At 36.2% G+C, this 25,480-nt stretch overlaps 1 protein-coding gene across 6 annotated transcripts in view; it reads right to left on the reverse strand.

Annotated features, from left to right (window-relative positions):
- APLF (aprataxin and PNKP like factor) overlaps positions 1-25,480 on the reverse strand; it is a 93,687-nt gene that overhangs the window by 49,159 nt on the left and 19,048 nt on the right. For all 6 annotated transcript variants that reach the window (XR_010835510.1, XR_010835509.1, XM_067007483.1 and 3 more), the window contains exons 3-5: positions 11,015-11,187; positions 1,762-1,906; positions 1,070-1,202 (exon numbers count right to left, since the gene is read on the reverse strand). Coding sequence is in view for 4 of the 6 variants with exons in the window: in XM_067007483.1 (XP_066863584.1) it covers positions 1,070-1,202; positions 1,762-1,906; positions 11,015-11,187 (451 nt within the window). In the remaining 2 variants the exon portion in view is untranslated. The remainder of the gene's footprint in view (positions 1-1,069; positions 1,203-1,761; positions 1,907-11,014; positions 11,188-25,480) is intronic.

The following is a 25,480-nucleotide window of genomic DNA, read 5'->3' on the forward strand; positions in this document are numbered from 1 at the left end:
AAATTAATTTTAAACACTCTTACTGTGTTTGTCTTTTATCTTAGACATGACCCCAACAGGTCTGTTTGAAAACCTACTTTAATAGTGGTCTGTATTGCTTTCAGTATTAAAATGAATAGTATTTTTCTATTTTTTTTACATATGTAAATGGCACATATTGTAATGGGTGAAACCCAGAGTTGACCAGGAAACAATTTTTCGAAAAGTTTTTTTTCCCACTGTAGTATAAAGGGAGTGCTTTAGCAACATATATCGTGATCCTTTAACATTTACACTTTTTGATACACTAATTTCCTTTCTACAATTTATAGCATAGTAATAATAAGAGTAGACTTCTAAGATATTCAGTTTTTACTCACACTTATTAATGACACTGCAATCTGGGACAGTGAATAAATGTTCAATAATAAGATAATTCTTAAGTGATGATGTATTAAGAGAGTGGACAAGTACAGGCATTACTGTGGTTGGCAGAATTCTAAAATGAACCCTCCCCAAGATTTCCTGCCCTAATCCCCAGGACTGTGAATAAGATGAGATATCATGCCCATGATTATGTTAGGTTATATGGCAAAATAAATGTTGCACCTATTTTTAAGGTTACAATTCAGTTTATCTTGGGTTAATTAAATGTGAGATTATGTACAGGGGCCTGAGCTAATCAACAAATCCTCTAGAGCAGAGTTTTCTCAGCTGGCCACTGAGGGGAAATTAGAGAGAGGCAAAGCTGGAGAAAGGTCTGTTGTGCTATGCTGGCCTTGAAAATGAACTGCAAGAACAGAAAAATGCCCTCTAGGAGCAGAGTGAGCTCCAGCCAACAGTCAGCAGGAAAACAAGTCCTTTAGCCCGTAGGCCACTAAAAAATAATCATAATCATAATAATTAGCAGAATGGTGTTTGATAAATGGCATAAAATAATCGTTTATGTTTAAAATTAGACTTCATGAACACATCTAAAGAAATGTTAGGCTAAGTTATATACTTATATAACTGCTATTCTGTCTTCATTTGTTCAGGAAAACTTTCAAATTCTGTTAAATATTTTCTTGAAACCTACCTACCTACCTACCTCCACTGATGACTGGTACTGAAAGGTTCTGATCACTTAGATTTTCTGTTAACATCCACGCTGGAAGGATTCTTTTCCTCTGGGAAGGGTTTGGCTGTTGCTTACTCAAGTCTCTACTTTCATCTAGGAAAGACTAAAAAGGCACCTATATATTAATTGCTAAAAATAATCCTGCATCCTTAATAAAACCATAAAAATTATTTACTTTGCAGAAAACTACCATTAAAAAAATCCATCTGCAACTGTGGACTGAGTTGCTCAAAGTTCTCAAAGAAAGAAATTCAATATCTCTATTAGTTGAAGTGTTGGTCTAGTGTGATATTCTCTAGAGCTTAACTTAAAAACAGCAAAAGCAGGGCTTCCCTGGTGGCACAGTGGTTGAGTCCGCCTGCCAATGCAGGGGACATGGGTTTGTGCCCCAGTCCGGGAAGATCCTACATGCTGCAGAGCGGCTGGGCCCGTGAGCCATGGCCGCTGAGCCTGCGCGTCCAGAGCCTGTACTCCGCAACGGGAGAGGCCACTGCAGTGAGAGGTCCGCGTACCGCAAACAAAACAAAAACAAAAACAAACAAACAAAAAAAACAGCAAAAGTAGATCAATGCTAGAAATTTTGTCATGATATGTCTAATACCAGTTGTCTCTTCTTTCCTTAAGGAACATGTTATAAATGGATGAGATCTTAAATTTCTCACCACACTATTTGCAGCGGTCTGGGTCTTTCCTATTTCTGTGCTTCTTTCCAGCTGTGGGGCACCAGGTATCTCATCAGGCAAATCAATTGAGGAAGATTTGGGTGTTTCATTCAATATATCATCTTCATCAAGTATTTGACTGTTTCTATGAAATACAATTGAAATTCATTTATTAATCACTTAAATTTAAAACCTTTCTATTGCCTACCATGCCATTATGTGATTCTCCCAAGTACATCTAACTAATGGGTTATGCTACTTTTCTCAGACTTAGGAAGACAAAAAACCAGATTATAGTATGCTAGAATAAAATACATAGACTAGAATATGTTCTTCATCTTCTGCCCACTCTATCAGCATAAAATACATTAATCTTTCCAAAACATGGGCCTAGAAACCACAGCTACTTAAAGATAGGCAGTGGCCATCTCTATGAAGGCTTAAGAGTTATTTACTTACTATATAGTATTTGTTCAGATTGTCCATAAAAGTTAAGATCGCCTCCAAGTATCCAAAAACAAAATGCAAACTGTAAGAACATCAGCTAAGCTAGTTAGGCTCTTGAAGAAAAAAGAAATAAAATCCTGAGGTCAAGTTCACACACAGCTGCTACTGGGGTCCTGGACAGTGCAGCCACTTGTGAAATCTCCCCAAACTTGTAGTCTGACACAGGAGCATCCATGGTCACATGTGGAACATACTAGCAGAACCAATTACCTCCTACCTGCTGCAACGTGTGGTAAGATCATCCGAAGTTCTGGATCATTATTCTTCATGTATGCATAGAGATGATCCAACAGACTTATCTTTTTGAAAATTTGAAAATATAGATGGAAATACCACTCAGAAATAAAAAGGAAAAAGTATGATATGTACATCAACTTGGATGAATCTCAAAGGCAGTTTGCTAAGTGAAAGAAGCCAGACGCAAAAAGTACATTTCATATGAATCCATGTATACGTCATTGTGAAGAGGTAAAGCTACAAGGACAGAAATCAGATCAGAAGTTGCCAGAAACAGTGGGTGGGGGAGGGGAATGACTACAGAGGCAGGAGGGAATTTTCTGGGGAAACAAAAATGTTCTATATCTCACTGTGGTGGTACTTACATGACTACACAAATTTGTCAAAGTGCATTGAATTATACATTTAAAAGGTGTGTTGATTCACTTTGTTGTATAGGAGAAACTAACACACTATTGTAAAACAGTTATACTCAAATAAAGATGTTAAAAAATAAATAAATAAAAGGTGTGAATTTTACTATTTGTAAAATGTTCCTCAATAAACACTAATGTTAAAAAATTTGTCTAGCTGAGAAAAGAATAATTAATGGCTTGTTTTGTTTGTTTTAGTGTATCTTATAGGAATAAGCTCCTTCAAAGGCAGACTCGAATTCATGGCAGGAATCAGTCAAAAGAGAACAACTTAGTTAGACTAAATTTCCCTGCAACACCACTGTTTTTGTTCATTCAATAAATATTTTTTAAATACCTAGGGTGTGTCAGACAGTGTGCCAGGCACTGGGGACTCAGAGTTGAAAACGTATGATTGTATGAAATTGCACTCCCATCACAATACTCAAATCCATTTTACTCACAACACACAGGTGTGCTTCCAAATTCTGATTCTTTTCCTCAAATTTTCTTAATATTTAATTTGAAAAATATTAAGAAACACTCCAGAGAAATGCAATGGCTTTTTACAACTTACAGTTTTATAAATTAAGTAACATCATCCATTTCATTTCTAGTTTTTCTGGCATAAATTCAAGAATAATGCACACACATCCTATAGCCATAGGGAATTTTTATTAATATTTACCAAGAATAAATATAACAACAAAAAAAATCCGATCCCAGAACAAAATTCCAACATTTAGTTTCAAATAGGTCAAAGTGCAAATTATTCTATTTTTATTTAAATATAAATATTGTCACTGTGATATGGACATATTCTTATATTATCTTCAAATACTCCCTCAAGCAATCAACTATTACAGATTTATAATACAGTGTAACCAGAGTTGGTAAAAAATAAAAATTTGGAATTTAATCTAAATACAATATAACAAAGGTAAATGAGTTACCCTTTTCTTTGGTAATAGCTATCAAGACATAATTCACATAATCATGAAATTCATGCTGTTAAAGTATAAAATTCAGTAGTTTTAGTATATTCCAAAGCTGTACAATGATCACCAATATCTAACTTTGGAACATATTCATCACCTCAAAAAGAAATCCCATATGCATCAGCAGTCACTTCCCATTCTCTTCTCCAGCCCCAGCAACTGCTAATCTACTTTCTGTCTCTAGAGATTTACATTTTCTGATACTTCATATAGATGGAATTATACAAGTTGTTTGTATACAGATGTTTTCAATTCTTTTGGGTACATTCCTAGAAGTGGAATTGCTGTGTCACATGTAATTCTACGTTTAAAATTTTGAGGAACTGCCAGAATGTGTTCCAAAGAGGCAGCAACACTTTACAACCCACTACCAAAGCATAACAGTTCCAATCTCTCCACAACCTCACCAACACTTGTTATTATGTCTTTTTTTACCCAGCTATCTTACTGAACGAGAAATGGTATCTCATTGTGGCTCTGATTTGCATTTCATGTTGAGCATCTTTTCATGTGCTTATTGGCCAGTTGGGTATTTTCCCTGAAGAAATGTCTACTCAAATTTAGTATGGATTTTAAAATTGGGTTGTCTTTTTATTACTGTGCTATAAAAGTTCTTTACATATTCTAGATAGAAGTCCCCTATCAGATATATGACTTGCAAATGTTTTCTCTCCTTCTGTGGGTTGTCTTTTCACTTCCTTGATGGTATTCTTAGAAGCACAGAAGTTTTTAACTGTGATGAAGTCCAATTTATCTATTTTGTTTGCTTGTGCTTTTGTTCTTATATCTAAGAAATCATTGCCTTAATCCAAGGTCACAAAAATTTATACTTGTGTTTTTTTCTAAGCATTTCATAGTTTTAGCTCTCATATTAGGTCTCTGGTCCATTTTATTTTTTCTAGGTTGTGAGGTAGGAGTCTAACTTCATTCTTTTGCATTTGTCCCAGCACCATTTATTGAGAAGACTACTCTTTTCTCCATTTAAAAGTTTTGGCACTCTTGTCGAAAATTAATTGGCCATAGTGTAAGGGTTTATATCTGGACCCTCAACTGTATTCCACTGACCTGTATGTCTTTCTTCACACCAGTACTACACTGTCTTGATTACTGTAGCTTTGTAGCAGGTTTTGAAATTCACGAAGTGTGAATCTTCCAATTCTTTTCTTCTTTTTAAAGATTGTTTTGGCAATTAAGTTATTCTTAACTCTTAAAAATATATTCCAAGTTATATTTAAATATAAGTTACATATTTTGTCTTTAATACAAAATGTACTGCTAATATGTATGAGCTGGATCTAAAAGTAAGTTTTAAAATAATTATAAATGAATTGTAAACATGCACGCTTTCATATTACAATGGCATTTTCATCAACATTTTATTGTTTTGCCCTGTCCAAAATTAAAGTAATTAAAATTAGCTATTTATATGGAATCTAAGTATTAAGAACTTTAACAATTTGAAAGAAAAATGTAATTTGGTCAAAAGATTTGGGATTCCCTGGTGGCACAGTGGTTGAGAGTCCGCCTGCCTATGCAGGGGACGCGGGTTCGTGCCCCGGTCCGGGAAGATCCCACGTGCCGCGGAGTGGCTGGGCCCGTGAGCCATGGCCGCTGAGCCTGCGCGTCCGGAGCCTGTGCTCCGCGCAACGGGAGAGGCCACAGCAGTGAGAGGCCCGCGTAACCACAAAAAAAAAAAAAAAAAAAAAAAAAAAAAGATTTACTTTCCTTTCCTCAACAGTGTTTTAAAGAAAATAATCCCTCTAGAGAGAGAATGTTATACTTCCTTATCAGCAGTGAAATTCAGATAAAGAAAATGTTATACAATATTTCATTCATGTATTCAAGAAACTAATGCCTGCTAAGCACCCACTACTGGGGAAGCAATAGGAATGCAAAATTAATGTTGGTCCTTCTATATGAAATATGTCAAAATTTAATTAGCTAAAATCTAAAACTTTTTTTTGGCTTACTCCTACTTTGACTTCTCAAAAAAGTATGGATTTTAGTACTTCTCACAGAATAATTTCATAGAAACATATACAGAAAAGAGTGAAAAATGAACACACTAGAGGTGATATGTATAGACCCATATGCTCTCATTGAGTTCATTATGAATGGGATTTATTATACAGAATCTAAACACTACATGAAAAGCATGTTGACATGAGTGAAGTGAGAACCTAAATATATGACAAGCTTTTGTACTGTTGTTTTGTTGTTCAAATCTCTTTCTTAAATTCATAACTGGTTGGAAGAAAAAACTTACAATGATATCAGGGGTCCTTACAACTGACACAAAGCACATAGGTTTTCTTTTCTGTTCTTATTCAAATTTAAAAATATTTCAACATGTAGAAATATAGAGAGAATATATGTATTCTATCCATCTATTTATTAATATAAATACTTCTGTATCCACCACCCAAATAGAAACATTTTGTCATATTTGCTCCAGATTAATTATAAATACAATCAAAGCTTCCTCTGTGTCCAGCCTCAATCTTGTTCCTCTCCCTCTCATCGCTTCTTTGAAGGAAAATTATTCTGATTTTATTATTCACATGCATGTCCTTATACTTTTACTACTGTATGTATATATCCATTACTTGTGTGTGTATATATATATATATATATATAAAACACATATATTATTCATGAAGTAATCCAAATAATCCATAATACACAGGTATAATATGTAATATATATCTATATACAAACGCTGTATGCTTTATATATTTGTAACCTTTTTGTTTTTTTCCTCAACATTACACTGTGGAGATTTATCCACATTTTAACCTGGAGCTCTCTCTAGTTCATTTACTTTCACTCCATTTTAAAACTACACCAAATTTATTTAGCCACTCTCCAAGTGTCTTCACTATTAGAATGACTGCTATAGTAAGCTTTCTTGTACAGTCAGGGAAGTCAGTAAGAGCTATAGTCCTAGTCAGCTTGTGCTTGAATTCTCTGCCACATATTAGCTATGAGACCTTGGGCAAGTCTCAAACCTTCTGTGTCTCAGTTTCCTAATCTGTAATATAGGGATTTTAACAGTACCTATTCCTTATAAAGATGGTTGTGAAGATTTAAAAGTTCATACATGTAAATCTTATACAACAGTACAACAGTGTTTTTATGAGGTAGACTCTGCAAAATGGAGCTAGTTCTAAAATATATGAGAATCCCAATGGTATCAAAAACTGTCTAAAATATATTTCAATACTTCCACAGTCTAAGACATGGTTCACTCCCCCTTGCTAGAGGATAGTAGCCTTTCTTTGTCTGGAGACCAGGCAGCTGCCTCCTAATGGTATACCTGTCATGATGATACTTGCCTTCCTCAAGACCTGCCCTCCCACTGCTCGTGGCTTCTATTCCAATAACCAAGGTCAACTCATCATTACCTGACTAGAAAAGTACTGTCCCTACTTCAACAGGAAAGCAAATATTTACTAAAGAGCTACAAGACCTGGCTAATACGTACTGACAGAAACCAGAAGAGCATGCCCAAGAATAGATCTTGAAGATGCTAAAACAGGGGATGCAGAATAAAACTGGATAAAAAACACTGTCCTGCAACCTAGGATTTAAGGTACTGGCAAGGACACCTAAAGCCAGTCCTAATATACAGCTGAAATGGCTTGTTCATGCTTGGAAAAAGAATACGTTTACAGTAAATAGGGTAGAAATAGAGAATGCCCTGGCATGATACTGAAAAGGGGGCCAATAGGCTCTAAGAGGTGGGCATGCTAAAATGGACTTACTACATGAGACTAGAGAATCCCCAACCTGACCATGTTCCCCAGAAGGGCCCAGAACACTAAGCTATAAGGTACACACTAGTGAGGCAGTGTTGAAGAGCTCAATGGTAACTGCCTCTATAAGTCAATGTTGATGGTAGGAGAGGCTGCCAAGAACAAGGCTCTTTAGCATCAATGGAGATGACAGCATTCTAGAATTGTGAAGGCCAGGTGGTTAGCATTTAACCATCAGAGGCTAAGTGGACATTATTTGCATAACAGACAGCAAAGTTGTAATGGCACTAATCTATAAGCACCTTTAACAATGGCTATCCACCCAGCTGGAGATTACATTGCCCAGCTTTCCTTGCAACTCCGTGTAGCCATGTGCCAAACAACCTGATCAAAATGTGGGCAGAAGACCTAAACAGGCATTTTTCCAAAGAAAACATACAGATTACTAACAGGAACATGAAAAGTTGCTTAACATCACTAATTATTAGAGAAATGCAAATCAAAACACGATGAGATATCATTTCACACCTGTCAGAATGGCTATCATCAAGAAGTGTACAAATAACAAGTGTTGGTGAGGATATGGAGAAAAGGGAACCCTTGTGCACTGATTAAGAATATAAATTGGTGCAGCCACTATGGAAAACACTACAGAGGTTCCTCAAAAACCTAAAAATAGAACTACCATATGATCCAGCAATTCCACTCCTGGCTACATATCCGAGAAAAACAAAAACACTAATTCGAAAAGATACATGCACCTTGATGTTCATAGCAGCATTATTTACAACAACCAAGATATAGAAGCAGCCCAAGTGTCCATCAACAGATGAATGGCCTGTTGTTATACAAAGATACATGTATATATATATATATATATATATACACACACACACACACACACACACACACACACACACACATACAAACACAATGGAATATTACTCATCCAGAAAAAAGAATAAAATTCTGCCATTTGCAACAATATGCAGGGACCTAGAGAGTTTTACATTAGTGAAATAAGTCAGACAGGGAAAGACGAATACTGTACGTTATCACTTATATGTGGAATCTAAAAAATACAACAAATGAATGTATATAGCAAAACAGAAAGAGACTCAGAAAACAGACTAGTGGATACCAGCAGAGAGAGGGAAGGGAGGTTGGGCAAGACAGTGTTACAGGATTAAGAGATAAAAACTACTGTGAATAAAATGGATAAGTGAAAGGATATATTGTACAGCACAGGGAATTACAGCCATCTCTCAGTAATAACTTTAAATGGAGTATAATCTATAAAAATACTGAATCACTATGCTATACACCTGAAACTAATATAATATTATAAATCAACTATAATTTTTTTTTTTGGTACACGGGCCTCTCACTGTTGTGGCCTCTCCCGTTGCGGAGCACAGGCTCCGGACGCTCAGGCCCAGAGGCCATGGCTCACGGGCCCAGCCGCTTCGCGGCATGTGGGATCTTCCCAGACCAGGGCACGAACCCGTGTCCCCTGCATCAGCAGGCAGACTCTCAACCACTGCACCACCAGGGAAGTCCGAAGTATTTTTTTATAAGAGGAAATTTCCTTCTTTTCCTAGTTTTCTCTAAGGTTTTTTTAACAGGTATTAAATTTTTGTCACAGTCACTTTTAGGCATCTACTGAAATGACAGTTCTTTAATCTGTTATAGTGAATTTCACTGATTTTTTTTTATATATGATAAATTCACCTTGCATTTCTCAGACAAATTTCACTTGGTCATAGTGTATTAAAATCTATTTCATACATTGCTGGTTTTTTTTTTTTTTTTTTTTTTACATTGCTGGTTTTGACTTCTAAATATTTTGTTATAAGGAATGTGGGTTTGTATTTACTTTTCTTGTAATGTTCTTGTCTGATTTTGGTATCTGGATTATGGAAGCTTCATAAAATGAGTGGGGAGTGTACTCTCTCCCATTATGGAGAAAAAAGTATAATATTGGTATTATTTGTACCTTGTAAGTTTAAGAGAAATCACTAGTGAAGTTCCTTGCAGGAAATTATTAAATTGGGAACTCAGTTTCTTTAATGGACATAGGATTCATCAGATTTTCTATTTCTTCCTGTATCAGTTTTGGTAAATTGTGTTTTTCAAGGAATGCATCCATTCATTTAGGCTATCAGTTTTACTGGCATAAAGTTTTAAATATTTATTTCTTTATTATTCTTTTAAGGTCTGCAGGATTAGTGATATTGCCTCTTCCATTCCTGATATTGATAATTTGTGTTTTCCAGCTTTTTTTTCTTGGTAAGCCTTGTCAATTTTATCAATTTTATTAGTCTTCTCAGAAAACTAACTTTAGGCTTTGTTGATTTTCTTTGTTATTTGTCTATGTTCTATTTCATTGATTTCTAGTCCTATTCTTCTTATTGTTTCCTTTTTTCTGTCTATTTTGAGATTAATTTACTCCTGTTTGTCTATCTTCTTAAAATAGAAGCAAAGGGCATCAGTTTTACCTCTTTCTTCTCTTCTAATATAGGCATTTAATATAAATTTCCCTCAAAGGACTTTAGATATATTTCACAAATGTTTTTGTTATGTTTTCAGTATTATTCTGTTCAAAATGTTTTCCAATTGCCCTTGTGATTTCTCTTGGATCCAGAGGTTACCTAGGTATGTATTGTTTAATTTCAAAACACTTGAAGATTTTCCTAGATATTGTATTTTTATTGACTTTTAAATTTAATACCAGTGCAATCAAAGAACACACTCTATATAATTTTGTCCATCTACTTATATAAGTCCAGTTTAAGTATTCTATAATTTAAAAGCTAAAACAAAGGCGAATAATCTGTTAATGACTGCCTCAACAAAACTAGTGCATTAATTTCAATTTTACATCAGCTATTTATTGTAACCTCATTTCATCCGTTTTCCTATTCTGTATTTTCTGTTATTCTTATAAGAAATAAGAGTTATACAAGTACAATCTAAAACAGAGGTTAATACCTTAAGAAAATTTTTAAAACTAAAAAAAAAGATTAAGAAAATATAGTCAGTTTCAAATTAACTATCCTGGTTATTGTTAGATGCAAAATATATTCTAAACACAATGGTAAAAGATACAACATATGGAAGCAATCACTATTGAGGCCTAAGTTTCCAAAATCAAATGTTTTCTATAAACACACACACACACACACACACACACACACACACACACACACTCTCTCTCTCTCTCTCTCTCTCTCTCTCTCACCATGTAAGACCTATCGCCAATATAGTTGAATTCTACAGTGGTTTCTACTGAAGCTTTTGTGGATGACTGAGGAATTAGATTACAAATACCATTACTTAATTGCATTTCATCAGGCAATCTTACCTTAAAGTACATTCCACTTCCGTTTCAGAATGTGTAGACAAAACACGGAAAATGTATCTGTCAACTAATAAAGAGAAACTATCTCCAGGATTCAACCAGTGCCACAGATTTGTCTTCAATGGTAAGAGCTGGCTTTTCTCAGAAGACTGATAAAAGCATGGATTTGTATGTATCTAACAAATTAAAGAAAAAGAATACAGTGATGTAGTAACTCAAAATCATGACAAAAATACAACTAAATACAAACTGATTCAAAATTTGTGTCAAAACAATTCTAAGTATAAACTTACACTTAAAAGTCTAATAAATCTGGTACTTCTAAGTATCATAATTATTATCTAAACATAAAAAAATAGTTGTAATATACCTCCCATTTCTTTAGGAATCAAAGAAAAAAGCAAAGTTATCAATTGGTTAAAAGATACTTTTATTTTGTATGAGAGATGACTGGACATTGGAAAGAGAAACATGAAAAATAATTATCAGTATGGAAACTGAGTCCCCCAATTTTGATATCCAAAATTCACTAATCCCTTGAAAATTCTCTTCTGCTTATTTTCCCCTAATAATTTCTTACTATGATTAAAAAATGAGAAACTATGGGAAGGAAATTCTTGATCAAATTTCTCAAGCAAACAACGTATCTTTTTCCTTTACTCCTCACAGAGGAATCTTCTTATTTTGTTTAAATGAAATTCCCCTCTGAAGATCATCATCCATATTCAAATTGCAAGAGGTAAATATATCTCAATGTCAAAACTATTACAACATCCCCTATTTTGAATTATGTTTCCACTGATTACCTCATGTTAGCAAAGATAATTAGAGTTGCCTCCATAATTAATACCAATTGAAAGGCATCTTAAAAATTCTAACTAAAATCAAGCTGAGTTTAGCCATCTCCAGAATAGCCTTCTTGTCATTTAAACCATTGGGTCTTTTAATAAGCTTTAGCATATACCAAAGCAATCCACATTAATGCAGATCTTCAGCTTTTTAAAAGAAGTTTACATAGAGCAACTCACCCTACCACCCATTCATCTGTCTACTTCATCAGTTTAAATGACATTTTTTTCTAGAGACATCAACCATCTCTCCATTTATAGCAAGGTAAATGTCACCCTGAGATTGGACATATGCCAAACATTCTCAGTTTTTCTATTTATACTTCATTAAAGTATCTTGAGATACAACTAAATGTTCACACATCAAAACCTTTTCTGATCCCAGCCATTTAATATATCTATAGGTGTTAAGATATGTTTTATTCACCCTGAGTTTGAACAGACTAGAAATGAGTATAAATTCAGTAGGTAAAAACTTCTGTTCTTACTGTAAAAAATATTCATTATGGAAAAATTAAGGAAGCTTATAATAGTCCTCTTTTTAATGTATTTTGAAATTCTAGAAAAGCATCAGTATTTTTTTTTCTTTTTACCCCTCAAAAATTTTCTTTTCATTGGGAAACTTGGTTAAAATTTTTATTAAATATAGTTACTTTCATTTTAAATATCTTAATCATTTATGAAATATAAACTAAGTAAGATATAAACAAGTCTAGAATATTGTTATAAAACATGAAGCAAATAATGTTGTTAAGTTAGGTAGATTATTTTGCATTATAATTTATTTTTCATTTGTTTTTATTTCTTAAAATGCCTATTTCTATGGAAAAAGAATAGGGTATTTCAAGTGTAAATACAAGATATTCTGATTTAGTTTTGATTATATATTAAAACATACCAAGATATCCACACACTTTTATTGAACATCTACAACATTCTTTCATTCCATTCAAATGTCAAGCCCCAGATCATTTACCTCTGAAGTATCCCGAGTCCATCTCTCTTTAGCATTTGCAGTCACTGCCCTAGTTCAAGCTCTTACCCACTGCTTGCATTTCCTGCTTGTGCTAACATCACATCAAGTCTCCCTGATTTCCTTTACCTCACTGCTTCCTAAGTTATTTTTTTTACATTTCCCTACATAAGGCCTCTGATGCTTCTCCAATATAAGCAAAGCACGCAGTGAAGGCTCTTCATAAATCTACAGTGGTTGGCAACCTCATCTCTCACCTTCAAACACCAAAATCTTTACCCTATACATACAATCTTTAATCCAATCATTGAGACCTACTCAAAAATGCTCTTTTGTTTATTACAGCCTCAGTAATGTCTTATCCCATCCCACCTTTCTGCTTGAACTATTGGAACCAGTCCCTATCAGTTCAAAGATGGTCATCTGATAAATCACCACTAGACTCCAAGGTCCATGGGTGCAGATAACTACCTAACACAGTTCTAACAGTCTATGATACAGAAGTCTCTAGCAGCAGGAAGAATCAATGATATTTCAACTGTCAGTCATTAGTGAATAATCTCAGGAATGGTTCCAAACAGTTTACTATAAGAAGTGAGGCTTGAAGTCTAATGTACTTAATAAAAATACTACCTGTTGAGTCACTTAAATAGAGTCACCCCTAAAACTGTTTAATTGCATTCTCTATAAGATATCATATTACATGACTTTTAAAAATTATAATTGGTACAAGTAGGTAAACTAAATTTTAAACAGAATCCACTTTCATCCGCTAAAAAGCTCCTGGTAGCAAGCAGCTCTGCACTTGAGCTTACTGGCTTTCAAAATCCCAAGAAAATCACAAAAGTAACTTTAATTGTCACTTCACATGACTTCATCTGATCAAATACCAAAAAATACTTTTTAAAAATTATTTATTTATTTTCATTGGATGACTTGAATAATATATATATATTTTTTATACAGAAGGTTCTTATTCGTCATCCATTTTATACACATCAGTGTATACATGTCAATCCCAATCACCCAATTCATCACACCCCCACCCCCACCACCCGCCGCTTTCCCCCACTTGGTGTCTGTACGTTTGTTCCCTACATCTGTGTCTCAATTTCTGCCCTGCAAAGTAGTTCATTTGTACCATTTTTCTAGGTTCCACATATGTGCGTTAATATACGATATTTGTTTTTCTCTTTTTGACTTACTTCATTCTGTATGACAGTCTCTACATCCATCCACATCTCAACAAATGACTCAATTTCGTTCCTTTTAATGGCTGAGTAATATTCCATTGTATATATGTACCACAACTTCTTTATCCATTTGTCTGTTGATGGGCATTTAGGTTGCTTCCATGACCTGGCTATTGTAAATAATGCTGCAGTGAACACTGGGGTGCATGTGTCTTTTTGAATTATGGTTTTCTGTGGGTATATGCCCAGTAGTGGGATTGCTGGATCATATGGTAATTCTATTTTTATTTTTTTAAGAAACCTCCATACTATTCTCCATAGTGGCTGTATCAATTTACATTCCCACCAACAGTGCAAGAGGGTTCCCTTTTCTACACACCCTCTCCAGCAATTTGTCATCTGTACATTTTCTGATGATGCCCATTCTAACTGGTGTGAGGTGATACCTCATTGTAGTTTTGATTTGCATTTCTCTAATAATTAGTGATGTTGAGCAGCTTTTCATGTGCTTCTTGGCCATCTGTATGTCTTTGGAGAAATGTCTATTTAGGTCTTCTGCCCATTTTTGGATTGGGTTGTTTGTTTCTTTAATATTGAGTTGCATGAGCTGTTTATATACTTCAGAGTTTAATCCTTTGTCCGTTGATTCGTTTGCAAATATTTTCTCCCATTCTGAGGGTTGTCTTTTCGTCTTGTTTATGGTTTCCTTTGCTGTGGAAAAGCTTTGAAGTTTCATTAGGTCCCATTTGTTTATTTTTGTTTTTATTTCCATTTCTCTAGGAGGTGGATGAAAAAAGATCTTGCTGTGATTTATGTCAAAGACTGTTCTTCCTATATCTTCCTCTGTTTTATAGTGTCTGGTCTTACATTTAGGTCTCTAATCCATTTTGAGTTTATTTTTGTGTATGGTGTTAGAGAGTGTTTTAATTTCATTCTTTTACATGTGGCTGTCCAGTTTTCCCAGAACCATTTATTGAAGAGACTGTCTTTTCTCCATTGTATGTCCTTGGCTCCTTTGTCATAGATTAGTTGACCATAGGTGTGTGGGTTTATCTCTGGGCTTTCTATCTTGTTCCATTGATCTATGTTTCTGTTTTTGTGCCAGTACCATATTGTCTTGATTACTGTAGCTTTACAGTATAGTGTGAAGTCAGGGAGTCTGATTCCTCCAGCTCCATTTTTTTCCCTCAAGACCACTTTGGCTATTCAGGGTCTTTTGTGTCTCCATACAAATTTCAGGATTTTTTGTTCTAGTTCCATAAAAAATGCCATTGGTAATCTGATAGGGATTGCACTGAATATAGATTGCTTTGGGTAGTATAGTCATTTTCACAATATTGATTCTTCTAATCCAATAACATACCATAAATAAATTAACCACAGAATCATGGAATTTGGGGAAAGGAACCAAAAACTACTTAGTTAAATTAGGAAAGAAAATGACATTTTAGAAGCTAAACCATCCGAACAGTATATTAAACCAATGTCTGGGGCAGGCTGGTGAGACTAATACAGAATAGGGAATATTAAAGCAAAATCTGCCAGGAAAATAAGCACTGTTACTTACAAACTCAAATTAAAGATAAAGAAAAAAAGACAATTCTGAAAGCTGCAATGAATATAATCTATCTAGTTCTGTCAATTAAAATTCATGAGGGGCTTCCCTGGTGGCGCAGTGGTTGAGAGTCCACCTGCCGATGCAGGGGACACGGGTTCGTGCCCCGGTCTGGGAAGATCCCACATGCCACGGAGCGGCTGGGCCCCTGAGCCATGGCCGCTGAGCCTGCATATCCGGAGCCTGTGCTCTACAACGGGAGAGGCCACAACAGTGAGAGGCCCGCGTACCGCAAAAAAAAAAAAAAGAAAAAAATTCATGAGGATCTGGCCTTAAGTCCTTCCTAGGTGTTTCTGCAATTGGAAACATTTCTATTTCCTTTAAGTCTGTGTTAAAAGAAAGCAGTAAAATAAAATTTGGAGAGAAAGAGTAGAAGTAGAAATTAAAAACAGGCTATATAAATTTGGTAGGCAATTATTTCACTGGTCATTTTATAAACTATATTAATATAAAATTTTATAAACAACATGGCATAACAATGGAGATGCAGTGTAATTTATGCAACATCATATTCCTAAAAAGAGCTGTGAATGTCTGATTTGTTTTTTAAGTTATAATTGAAATGTAATGTTAAGAAACCTTTCGTTATGTTATCAGCCACCCCTAATTTATCTCTCAATATAGCTCTCTGGCATATGGCTAGAGCTTTTGATTGTTTTTGCATGTTGCTGGGCTTGGAAATGTTCCCTGTTACTCCTCAGCCTTTTAAGTGAAGCCTCCCCTTCCTCAGGAATATGCCATGGTCACCAGTGAGGAATGGTGGGTAGCAGGAAGGACAAGAGTCAAAACAGGAATATACATGTCTTCTGCCTGAACCCTGAATATTCTCTAAATGAGGTTTCCTTCTTATAGGCTAAGAGAAGACCATGTTCTTATTCATGAGTATTTTAAAAATTCAAATGAATCTTTAAACTATTAAATAATGATATAGTCCTAAGTTTATAAAAGCTAAGATGTTAAGTACAAAGGCATAAAATTGTAAGAGAAGAAAAGGTAAAATATTTAAGAAAGGAAACTGATTACATTTCTTTAAAAAGACATCACAAACCCAAAGTCAAGAAAACAGTCAGTTTGAGTATTTTTTCCTCAGCTGAAAGCACTTAATATTTAAATGATACGTGGTTGGGTTTCCCTGGTGGCGCAGTGGTTGAGAGTCCACCTGCCGATGCAGGGGACACGGGTTCATGCCCTGGTCCGGGAAGATCCCACATGCCGCGGAGCGGCTGGGCCCGTGAGCCATGGCCGCTGAGTCTGAGCGTCGGGAGCCTGTGCTCCGCAACGGGAGAAGCCACAGCAGTGAGAGGCCCACGTACCACAAAAAAATAAATAAATAAATAAATAAATGATAGGTGGTTAAATATTAGGCATTTAGCAAAACATGCACAAATAAAGTGGACCAATCTGTGTGGTACGTGATCATTTTTTTCTTTTCCTAAAAATGTTCATACAGGAGATCCCAGAACTAAGAGCAAAAAATGACATCCCAAGAAATCTGATGTTCACTCCTAAAACTCACATCTAAATAAATATTACTCATTGAGTAAGCTTCTTAAAAATATCTATGTCAAACTATATACACTCCAACTAAAAAGCCACACATACAAGAAGTCCAAAAGGTTATTTCTTAAAAGTTATAAAATAGACAAAAAATTATCAATATTTATAAAAAAGGAGAAGACAGACACAACATTTGGAATGAAAACAATGACGTAAGTACCCATAAAATAAAACTTTTGAGAAACAATAGAATACTATAAATACTTTATTCCAATATATGTGTAAACATGGCCAAAAATGACAACTGCCTTAAAGAATATACACAAACTGACTTTTAAAAAGAGAATGGGAAAAAGCAGCCCTGTTATTCCGTGTCACCAGAAGAGAAACATCAAGAGCTCTGAGAGTTCCTTTATGTAGAAGTCTCAGCCTGCCCCATAGGGGAGGCAAGCTGGTGCCCAGCAGTATGTGACCAGGTGATACTCAAAATGCATTAATGGATTCAGGGAGCAAGAAACCAAGTATTTTTGTAACAGAGGAAAAGCTTGATTTACAAGGTTTTAACTGAGAAGAGCCCTTCAAGATGGAGGAAGAGTAAGACGTGGACATCACCTTCCTCCACACAAATACATGAGAAATACATCTAAATGTGGAACAACTCTTACAGAACACCTACTGAACGCTGGCAAAAGACCTCAGACTTCCGAAAAGGCAAAAAACTCCCCACGTACCTGGGTAGGGCAAAAGAAAGAACAAAAAACGGAGACAAAAGAATAGGGATGGGACCTGCACCTCTGGGAGGGAGCTGTGAAGGCCCAAAAGTTTCCACACACTAGGAAGGCCTTCGCGGGTGGAGACGGGGGGCTGGGGGTGGCAGGGGGGAAGCTCTGGAGCCATGAAGGAGAATGCAGCAACAGGGGTGCAGAGGGCAAAGCGGAGAGATTCCCTCACAGAGAATCACTGCCGACCAGCACTCACCAGCCTGAGGCTTGTCTGCTCACCTGCCAGGGCTGATGGGGCTGAGAGCTAAGGCTTGGGCTTCGGAGGTCAGATTCCAGGAAGAAGACTGGGGTTGGCTGCGTGAACACAGCTTGAAGGGGGCCAGTGCACCACAGCTAGCTGGGAGGGAGTCCGGGAAATGGTCTGGACCTGCCACAGAGGCAAGAGACCATTGTTTCGGGATTCGCGAGGAGAGGGCATTCAGAGCACCACCTAAATGAGCTCCAGAGACGGGCACGAGCCGCGGCTATCAGCACAGACACCAGAGATGGGCATGAGACGCTAAGGCTGCTGCTGCAGCCACCAAAAAGCCTGTGTGCAAGCACAGGTCACTCTCCACACCTCCCCTCCTGGAAGCCTGTGCAGCCCACTACTGCCAGGGTCCCGTGATCCAGAGACAACTCCCTGGGAGAACACATGGCGCACCTCAGGCTGGTGCAACGTCATACCTGCCTCTGCTGCCACAGGCTCACTCCGCACTCCATACCCCTCCCTCCCCCTGGCCTGAGTGAGCCAGAGCCCCCTAATCAGCTGCTCCTTTAACCCCGTCCTGTCTCGGTGGGGAACAGACACCTCAGGAAACCTACACGCAGAGGTGGGGCCAAATCCAAAGCTGAACCCCGGAAGCTGTGCAAACAAAGAAGAGAAAGGGAAATTTCTCCCAGCAGCCTCAGGAGCAGCAGATTAAATCTCCACAATCAACTTCATGTACCCTGCATCTGTGGAATACCTGAAGAGACAACAAATCATCCAAAATTGAGGAGGTGGACTTTGGGAGCAACTGTAGACTTGGGGTTTGCTTTCTGCATCTAATTTGTTTCTGGTTTTATGTTTATCTTAGTTTTGTATTCCGAGTTTATTATCATTGGTAGATTTGTTTATTGATTTGGTTGCTTCTCTTCCTTTTTTCTTTAATATATATGTATATTTTTTCCTTTTTTTCTTTTTGTGAGTGTGTATGTATATGCTCTTCTGTGTGATTTTGTCTGTATAGCTTTGTTTTTACCATTTGTCCTAGGGTTCTGTCTGTTTTTGTTTTGTTTCTTGTATAGTTTTAAGCACTTGTTATCATTGGTGGATTTGGTTTTTGGTTTGCTCGTTCTCTTCTTTTTTTATTACTTTAAAACTTTTTTTGTTTTTAATAATTTTTAAAAAATTTTATTTTAATAACTTTATTTTATTCCTTCCTTTCTCCCTCCCTCCCTCCCTTCCTTCCTGTGCTGTGGCCAGGTGTCAGGTCTGTGCCTCTGAGGTGGCAGAGCTGAGTTCAGCACATTTGTCAACCAGAGACCTCCCAGCCCCACGTAATATCAAACAGCAAAACCTCTCTCACAGATCTCCATCTCAACACAAAGACCCAGCTCCACTCAACGACCAGCAAGCTACAGTGCTGGACACCCTATGCCAAACAACTAGCAAGACAGGAACACAACTCCACCCATTAGCAAAGAGGCTGCCTAAAATCATAATGTCACAGACACCCCCAAACACACCACCGGATGTGGTCCTGCCCACCAGGATGACAAGATCCAGCCTTATCCTCCAGAACACAGGCACTAGTCCCTTCCACCAGGAAGCCTACACAAGCCACTGTACCAACCTTAGCCACTGGGGGCAGACACCAAAAACAACGGGAGCTACAAACCTGCAGCCTGCGTGCGAAAAGGAGACCATAAACACAGTAAGGTAAGCAAAATGAGAAGACAGAGAAATACACAGCAGGTCAAGGAGCAAGGTAAAAACCCACCAGGCCAAACAAAGGAAGAGGAAATAGGCAGTCTACATGAAAAAGAATTCAGAGTAATGATAGTAAAGATTATCCAAAATCTTGGAAATACAATGGAGAAAATACAAAAAACGTTTAACAAGGACCTAGAAGAACTACAGAGCAAACAAACAATGATGAACAATACAATAAATGAAATTTAAAATTCTCTAGAAGGAATCAATAGCAGAATAACTGAGGCAGAAAAACAGATAAGTGAACTGGAAGATAAAACAGTGGAACTAACTACCACAGAGCAGAATAAAGAAAAAAGAAAAGAATTGAGGACAGTCTCAAAGACCTCTGGGACAACATTAAATGTATCACCATTAGAATTATAGGGGTCTCAGAAGAAGAAGAGAAAAAGAAAGGGACTGAGAAAATATTTGAAGAGATTATAGCTGAAAACTTCCCAAATATGGGAAAGGAAATAGTTAATCAAGTCCAGGAAGTGCAGAGAGTCCCATACAGGACAAATCCAAGGAGAAACATGCCAAGACACATATTAACCAAACTATCAAAAATTAATTACAAAGAAAAAATATTAAAAGCAGCAAAGAAAAAACAACAAATAACATATAAGGGAATCCCCATAAGGTTAACAGCTGATCTTTCAGCAGAAACTCTGCAAGCTAGAAGGGAGTGGCAGGACATATGCGAAGTGATGAAAGGGAAAAATCTACAACTAAGACTACTCTACCCAGCAAGGATCTCATTCAGATTCGACAGAGAAATTCAAACCTTTATAGAAAAACAAAAGCCAAGAGAATTCAGCACCACCAAACCAGCTTTACAACAAATGCTAAAAGAACGTCTCCAGGCAGGAAACACAAGAGAAGGAAAAGACCTACAAAAACAAACCTAAAACAATTAAGAAAATGGTAATAGGAACACACTTATTGATAATTACCTTAAATGTAAATGGATTAAATGCTCCAACCAAAAGACTGGCTGAATGGATACAAAAACAAGACCCAGATATATGCAGTCTACAAGAAATCCAATTCAGAAGAGGGACACATAGAGATTGAAAGTGAGAGGATGGAAAAAGATATTCCATGCATGGAAATCAAAAGAAAGCTGGAGTAGCAATTCTCATATCAGACAAAATAGACTTTAAAATAAAGACTATTACAAGAGACAAAGAGGGACACTGCATAATGCTCAAGGGATCAATCCAAGATGAAGATATTACAATTCTAAATACTTATGCACCCAACATAGGAGCACCTCAATACATAAGGCAAATGCTAACAGCCATAAAAGGAGAAATCGACAGTAACACAATCATAGTAGGGGACTTTAACACCCCACTTTCACCAATGAAGAGATTATCCAAAATGAAAATAAGGAAACACAAGCTTTAAATGGTACGTTAAACAAGATGGACTTAACTGATATTTATAGGCCATTCCATCCAAAAACAACAGAATACACTTTCTTCTCAAGTGCTCATGGAACATTCTCCAGGATAGATTATATCTTGGGTCACAAATCAAGCCTTGGTAAATTAAAAAAAATTGAAATCATATCAAGTATCTTTTCTGACTGTAATGCTATAAGACTAGATATCAATTACAGGAAAAAAATCTGTATAAAATACAAACACATGGAAGCTAAACAATACACTACTAAATAACCAAGAGAACACTGAAGAAATCAAAGAAGAAATCAAAACATACCTAGAAACAAATGACAATGAAAACATGAAGACCCAAAACCTATGGGATGCAGAAAAAGCAGTTCTAAGAGGGACGTTCATAGCAATACAATCCTACCTCAAGAAATAAGAAACACCTCCAATAAACAACCTAACCTTACACCTAAAGCAATTAGAGAAAGGAGAACAACAACAACAAAAAATCCAAAGGTAGCAGAAGGAAAGAAATCATAAAAATCAGATCAGAAATAAATGAAAAAGAAATGAAGGAAACAACTGCAAAGATCAATAAAACTAAAAGCTGGTTCTTTGAGAAGATAAACAAAATTGATAAACCATTAGCCAGGTTCATCAAGAAAAAAAGGGAGAAGATTCAAATCAATAGAATTAGAAATGAAAAAGGAGAAGTAACAACTGACACTATAGACATACAAAGGATCATGAGAGATTACTTCAACCAACTATATGCCTAAAATGGACAACTGGAAGAAATCAGCAAATTCTTAGAAAAGCACAACCTTCTGAGACTGAACCAGGAAGAAATATAAACAGACCAATCACAAGCACGGAAACTGAGACTGTAATTTAAAAATCTTCCAACAAACAAAAGCTGAGGACCAGATAGCCTCTCAGGCAAAATCTATCAAACATTTAAGAAGAAATAACACCTACCCTTCGCAAATTCTTCCAAAATATAGCAGAGGGAGGAACACTTCCAAACTCATTCTATGAGGCAACCATCACCCTGATACCAAAACCAGACAAAGATGTCACAAAGAAAGAAAACTACAGGCCAATACCACTGATGAACATCAATGAAAAATCCCTCAACAAAATACTAGCAAACAGAATCCAACAGTACATTAAAAGGATCATACACCATGATCAAGTGGGGTTTATCCCAGGAATGCAAGGATTCTTCAATATACACAAATCAGTCAATGTGATAAACCATATTAACAAATTGAAGGAGAAAAACCATATGATCATCTCAAAAGATGCAGAAAAAGCTTTCGACAAAATTCAACACCCATTTATGATAAAAACCCTACAGAAAGTAGGCATAGAGGAAACTTACCTCACCATAATAAAGGCCATATATGACAAACCCACAGCCAACGTCATTTTCAATGGTGAAAAACTGAAACCATTTCCTCCAAGATCAGGAAAAAGAAAAGGTTGTCCACTATCACCACTATTATTCTAATCTGAATGTACAGATTCAATGCTATCCCTATCAAACTACTACTGGCATTTTTCACAGAACTAGAACAAAAATTTCACAGTTTGTACGGAAACACAAAAGGCCCCGAATAGCAAAAGCAATCTTGAGAAAGAAAACAGAGCTGCAGGAATCAGGATCCCTGACTTCCGACTATACAACAAAGCTACAGTAATCAAGACAGTATGGTACTGGCACAAAAACAGAAACATAGATCAATGGAACAGGATAGGAAACCCAGAGATAAACCCACGCTTATATGGTCACCTTATTTTTGATAAAGGAGGCAAGAATATACAATGGAGAAAAGACAGCCTCTTCAATAAGTGGTGCTGGGAAAACTGGACAGCTACATGTAAAAGAATGAAATTAGAACACTCCCTAACACCATACACAAAAATAAACTCAAAATGGATAAAGGCCTAAATGTAAGGCCAGACACCATCAAACTCTTAAAGGAAAACATAGGCAGAACACTCTATGACATAATTCACAGCAAGATCCTTTTTGACCCACCTCCTAGAGAAATGGAAGTAAAAACAAAAATAAACAAATGGGACCTAATGAAACTTAAAAGCTTTTGCACAGCAAAGGAAACCATAAACAAGACCAAAAGACAACCCTCAGAATGGGAGATAATATTTGCAAGTGAAGCAACTGACAAAGGATTAATCTCCAAAATTTACAAGCAGCTCATGAAGCTCAATATCAAAAAAACAAACAACCCAATCCAATAATGAGCAGAAGACCTAAAGAGACATTTCTCCAAAGAAGATACAGAGATTGCCTAAAACACATGAAAGAATGCTCAACACTAATCATTAGAGAAATGCAAATCAAAACTACAATGAGGTATCACCGCACACCAGTCAGAATGGCCATCATCAAAAAATCTACAAACAATAAATGCTGGAGAGGGTGTGGAGAAAAGGTAACCCTCTTGCACTGTTGGTGGGAATGTAAATCAATACAGCCACTATGGAGAACAGTATGGAGGTTCCTTAAAAAACTAAAAATAGAATTATCATACGATCCAGCTATCCCACTACTGGGCATATACCCTGAGAAAACCATAATTCAAAAAGAGTCATGTACCACAATGTTCATTACAGCTCTATTTACAACAGCCAGCACATGGAAGCAACCTAAGTGTCCATCAACAGATGAATGGATAAAGATGATGTGGCACATATATACAATGGAATATCACTCAGCCATTAAAAGGAACGAAACTGAGTTATTTGTAGTGAGGTGGATGGACCTAGAGTCTGTCATACAGAGTGAAGTAAGTCAGAAAGAGAAAAACAAATACCATATGCCCATATGCTAACACATATATATGGAATCTAAACAAAAAAAAAGAAAAGAAAAAAAGGAAAAAAAATGGTCAGAAGAACCTAGTGGCAAGACGGGGATAAAGATACAGACCTTCTAGAGAATGGACTTGAGGATACAGGGAGTGGGAAGGGTAAGCTAGGACAAAGTGAGAGTCTGGCATGGACATTTATACACTACCAAACGTAAGATAGATAGCTAGTGGGAAGCAGCTGCATAGCACAGGGAGATCAGCTCAGTGCTTTGTGACCACCTAGAGGGGTGGGATAGGTAGGCTGGGAGGGAGGGAGATGTAAGAGGGAAGAAATATGAGGACATATGTATAACTGATTCACTTTGTTATATAGCAGAAACTAACACGCCATTGTAAAGCAATTATACTCCAATAAAGATGTTAAAAAAAGAAAAAAAAAAGAAATGGTGCAAAGGATGCATTATCCCTGAAGGACTAGGACTAAAATACAAAGCAATTTTCTACAGCTTTCTCTTGGAATTATCATTAAATATTAAACAAAGATTGATGTGTACTGAAAAAAAGAGCTCTTCTTATTTTGTGTTTTTTTAATTTGGAAACATTTTTTAAAAAAACAAAATGAGTTGTGGAAAAGCTATTTTAGTATTTTATAGCTGTTTTACAAGTACACCATAATTTCATGGGAAGCAAAACAATCACAACTCAGAAATTTCATTGTGCAATAGAAAAGGTACAATCACCCAAAGCTGCATATTTTGAAAATCAATACCAAACGGCAAAAAATACATCTTTTGCAATTTATACACAGTTATAGAACTACTCTCTCAATCATCCAAGAACCAAAGAGTAAGTTTTTATTAAAATGAAATAAAAGCATTGACAGCTATGAATTCACCCTGATGACATAACTAACCACTGGTGATACAGTCATTTACAAAGAACATCATCTTTTTGCCTTTAGAATGCATTTTCTCCCTGCTGATACCAGATTGTACATTAAATTTAAACAACACACAAAAAAGCTAACATCATCTCCTCATGAGCTAATATTATCTCCTCATGCACTATTTCCAAGAACTGCTAAGAGCTAGAGCCTTTTCTAAAGGGAAATATTAGAGCAGGAAAAAAAGACATATCCATCCAATTTAAAAGTCCAAATTAGTTACTGCCCTAATTGCACTCATCTATCATTGTCAAAGCTACTTTTTTATTTACTTAGATTTCTAATTTGAGGGGAAGCAAAAAAAAGATTTAATTACTTAAACATAAAGTGGAGTACACAGCATACAGAAGGGATCATCAAAACAAAATATCTGCTATGTTTATTTATATAATTTTACAAAGTTTTTTAAACTAAAACTTCTTTCTCAACACTTTATTAGAGTTGT

This window comes from Kogia breviceps, chromosome 11, assembly GCF_026419965.1.
Source record: "Kogia breviceps isolate mKogBre1 chromosome 11, mKogBre1 haplotype 1, whole genome shotgun sequence".
Classification (NCBI taxonomy): Eukaryota; Metazoa; Chordata; class Mammalia; order Artiodactyla; family Physeteridae; genus Kogia; species Kogia breviceps.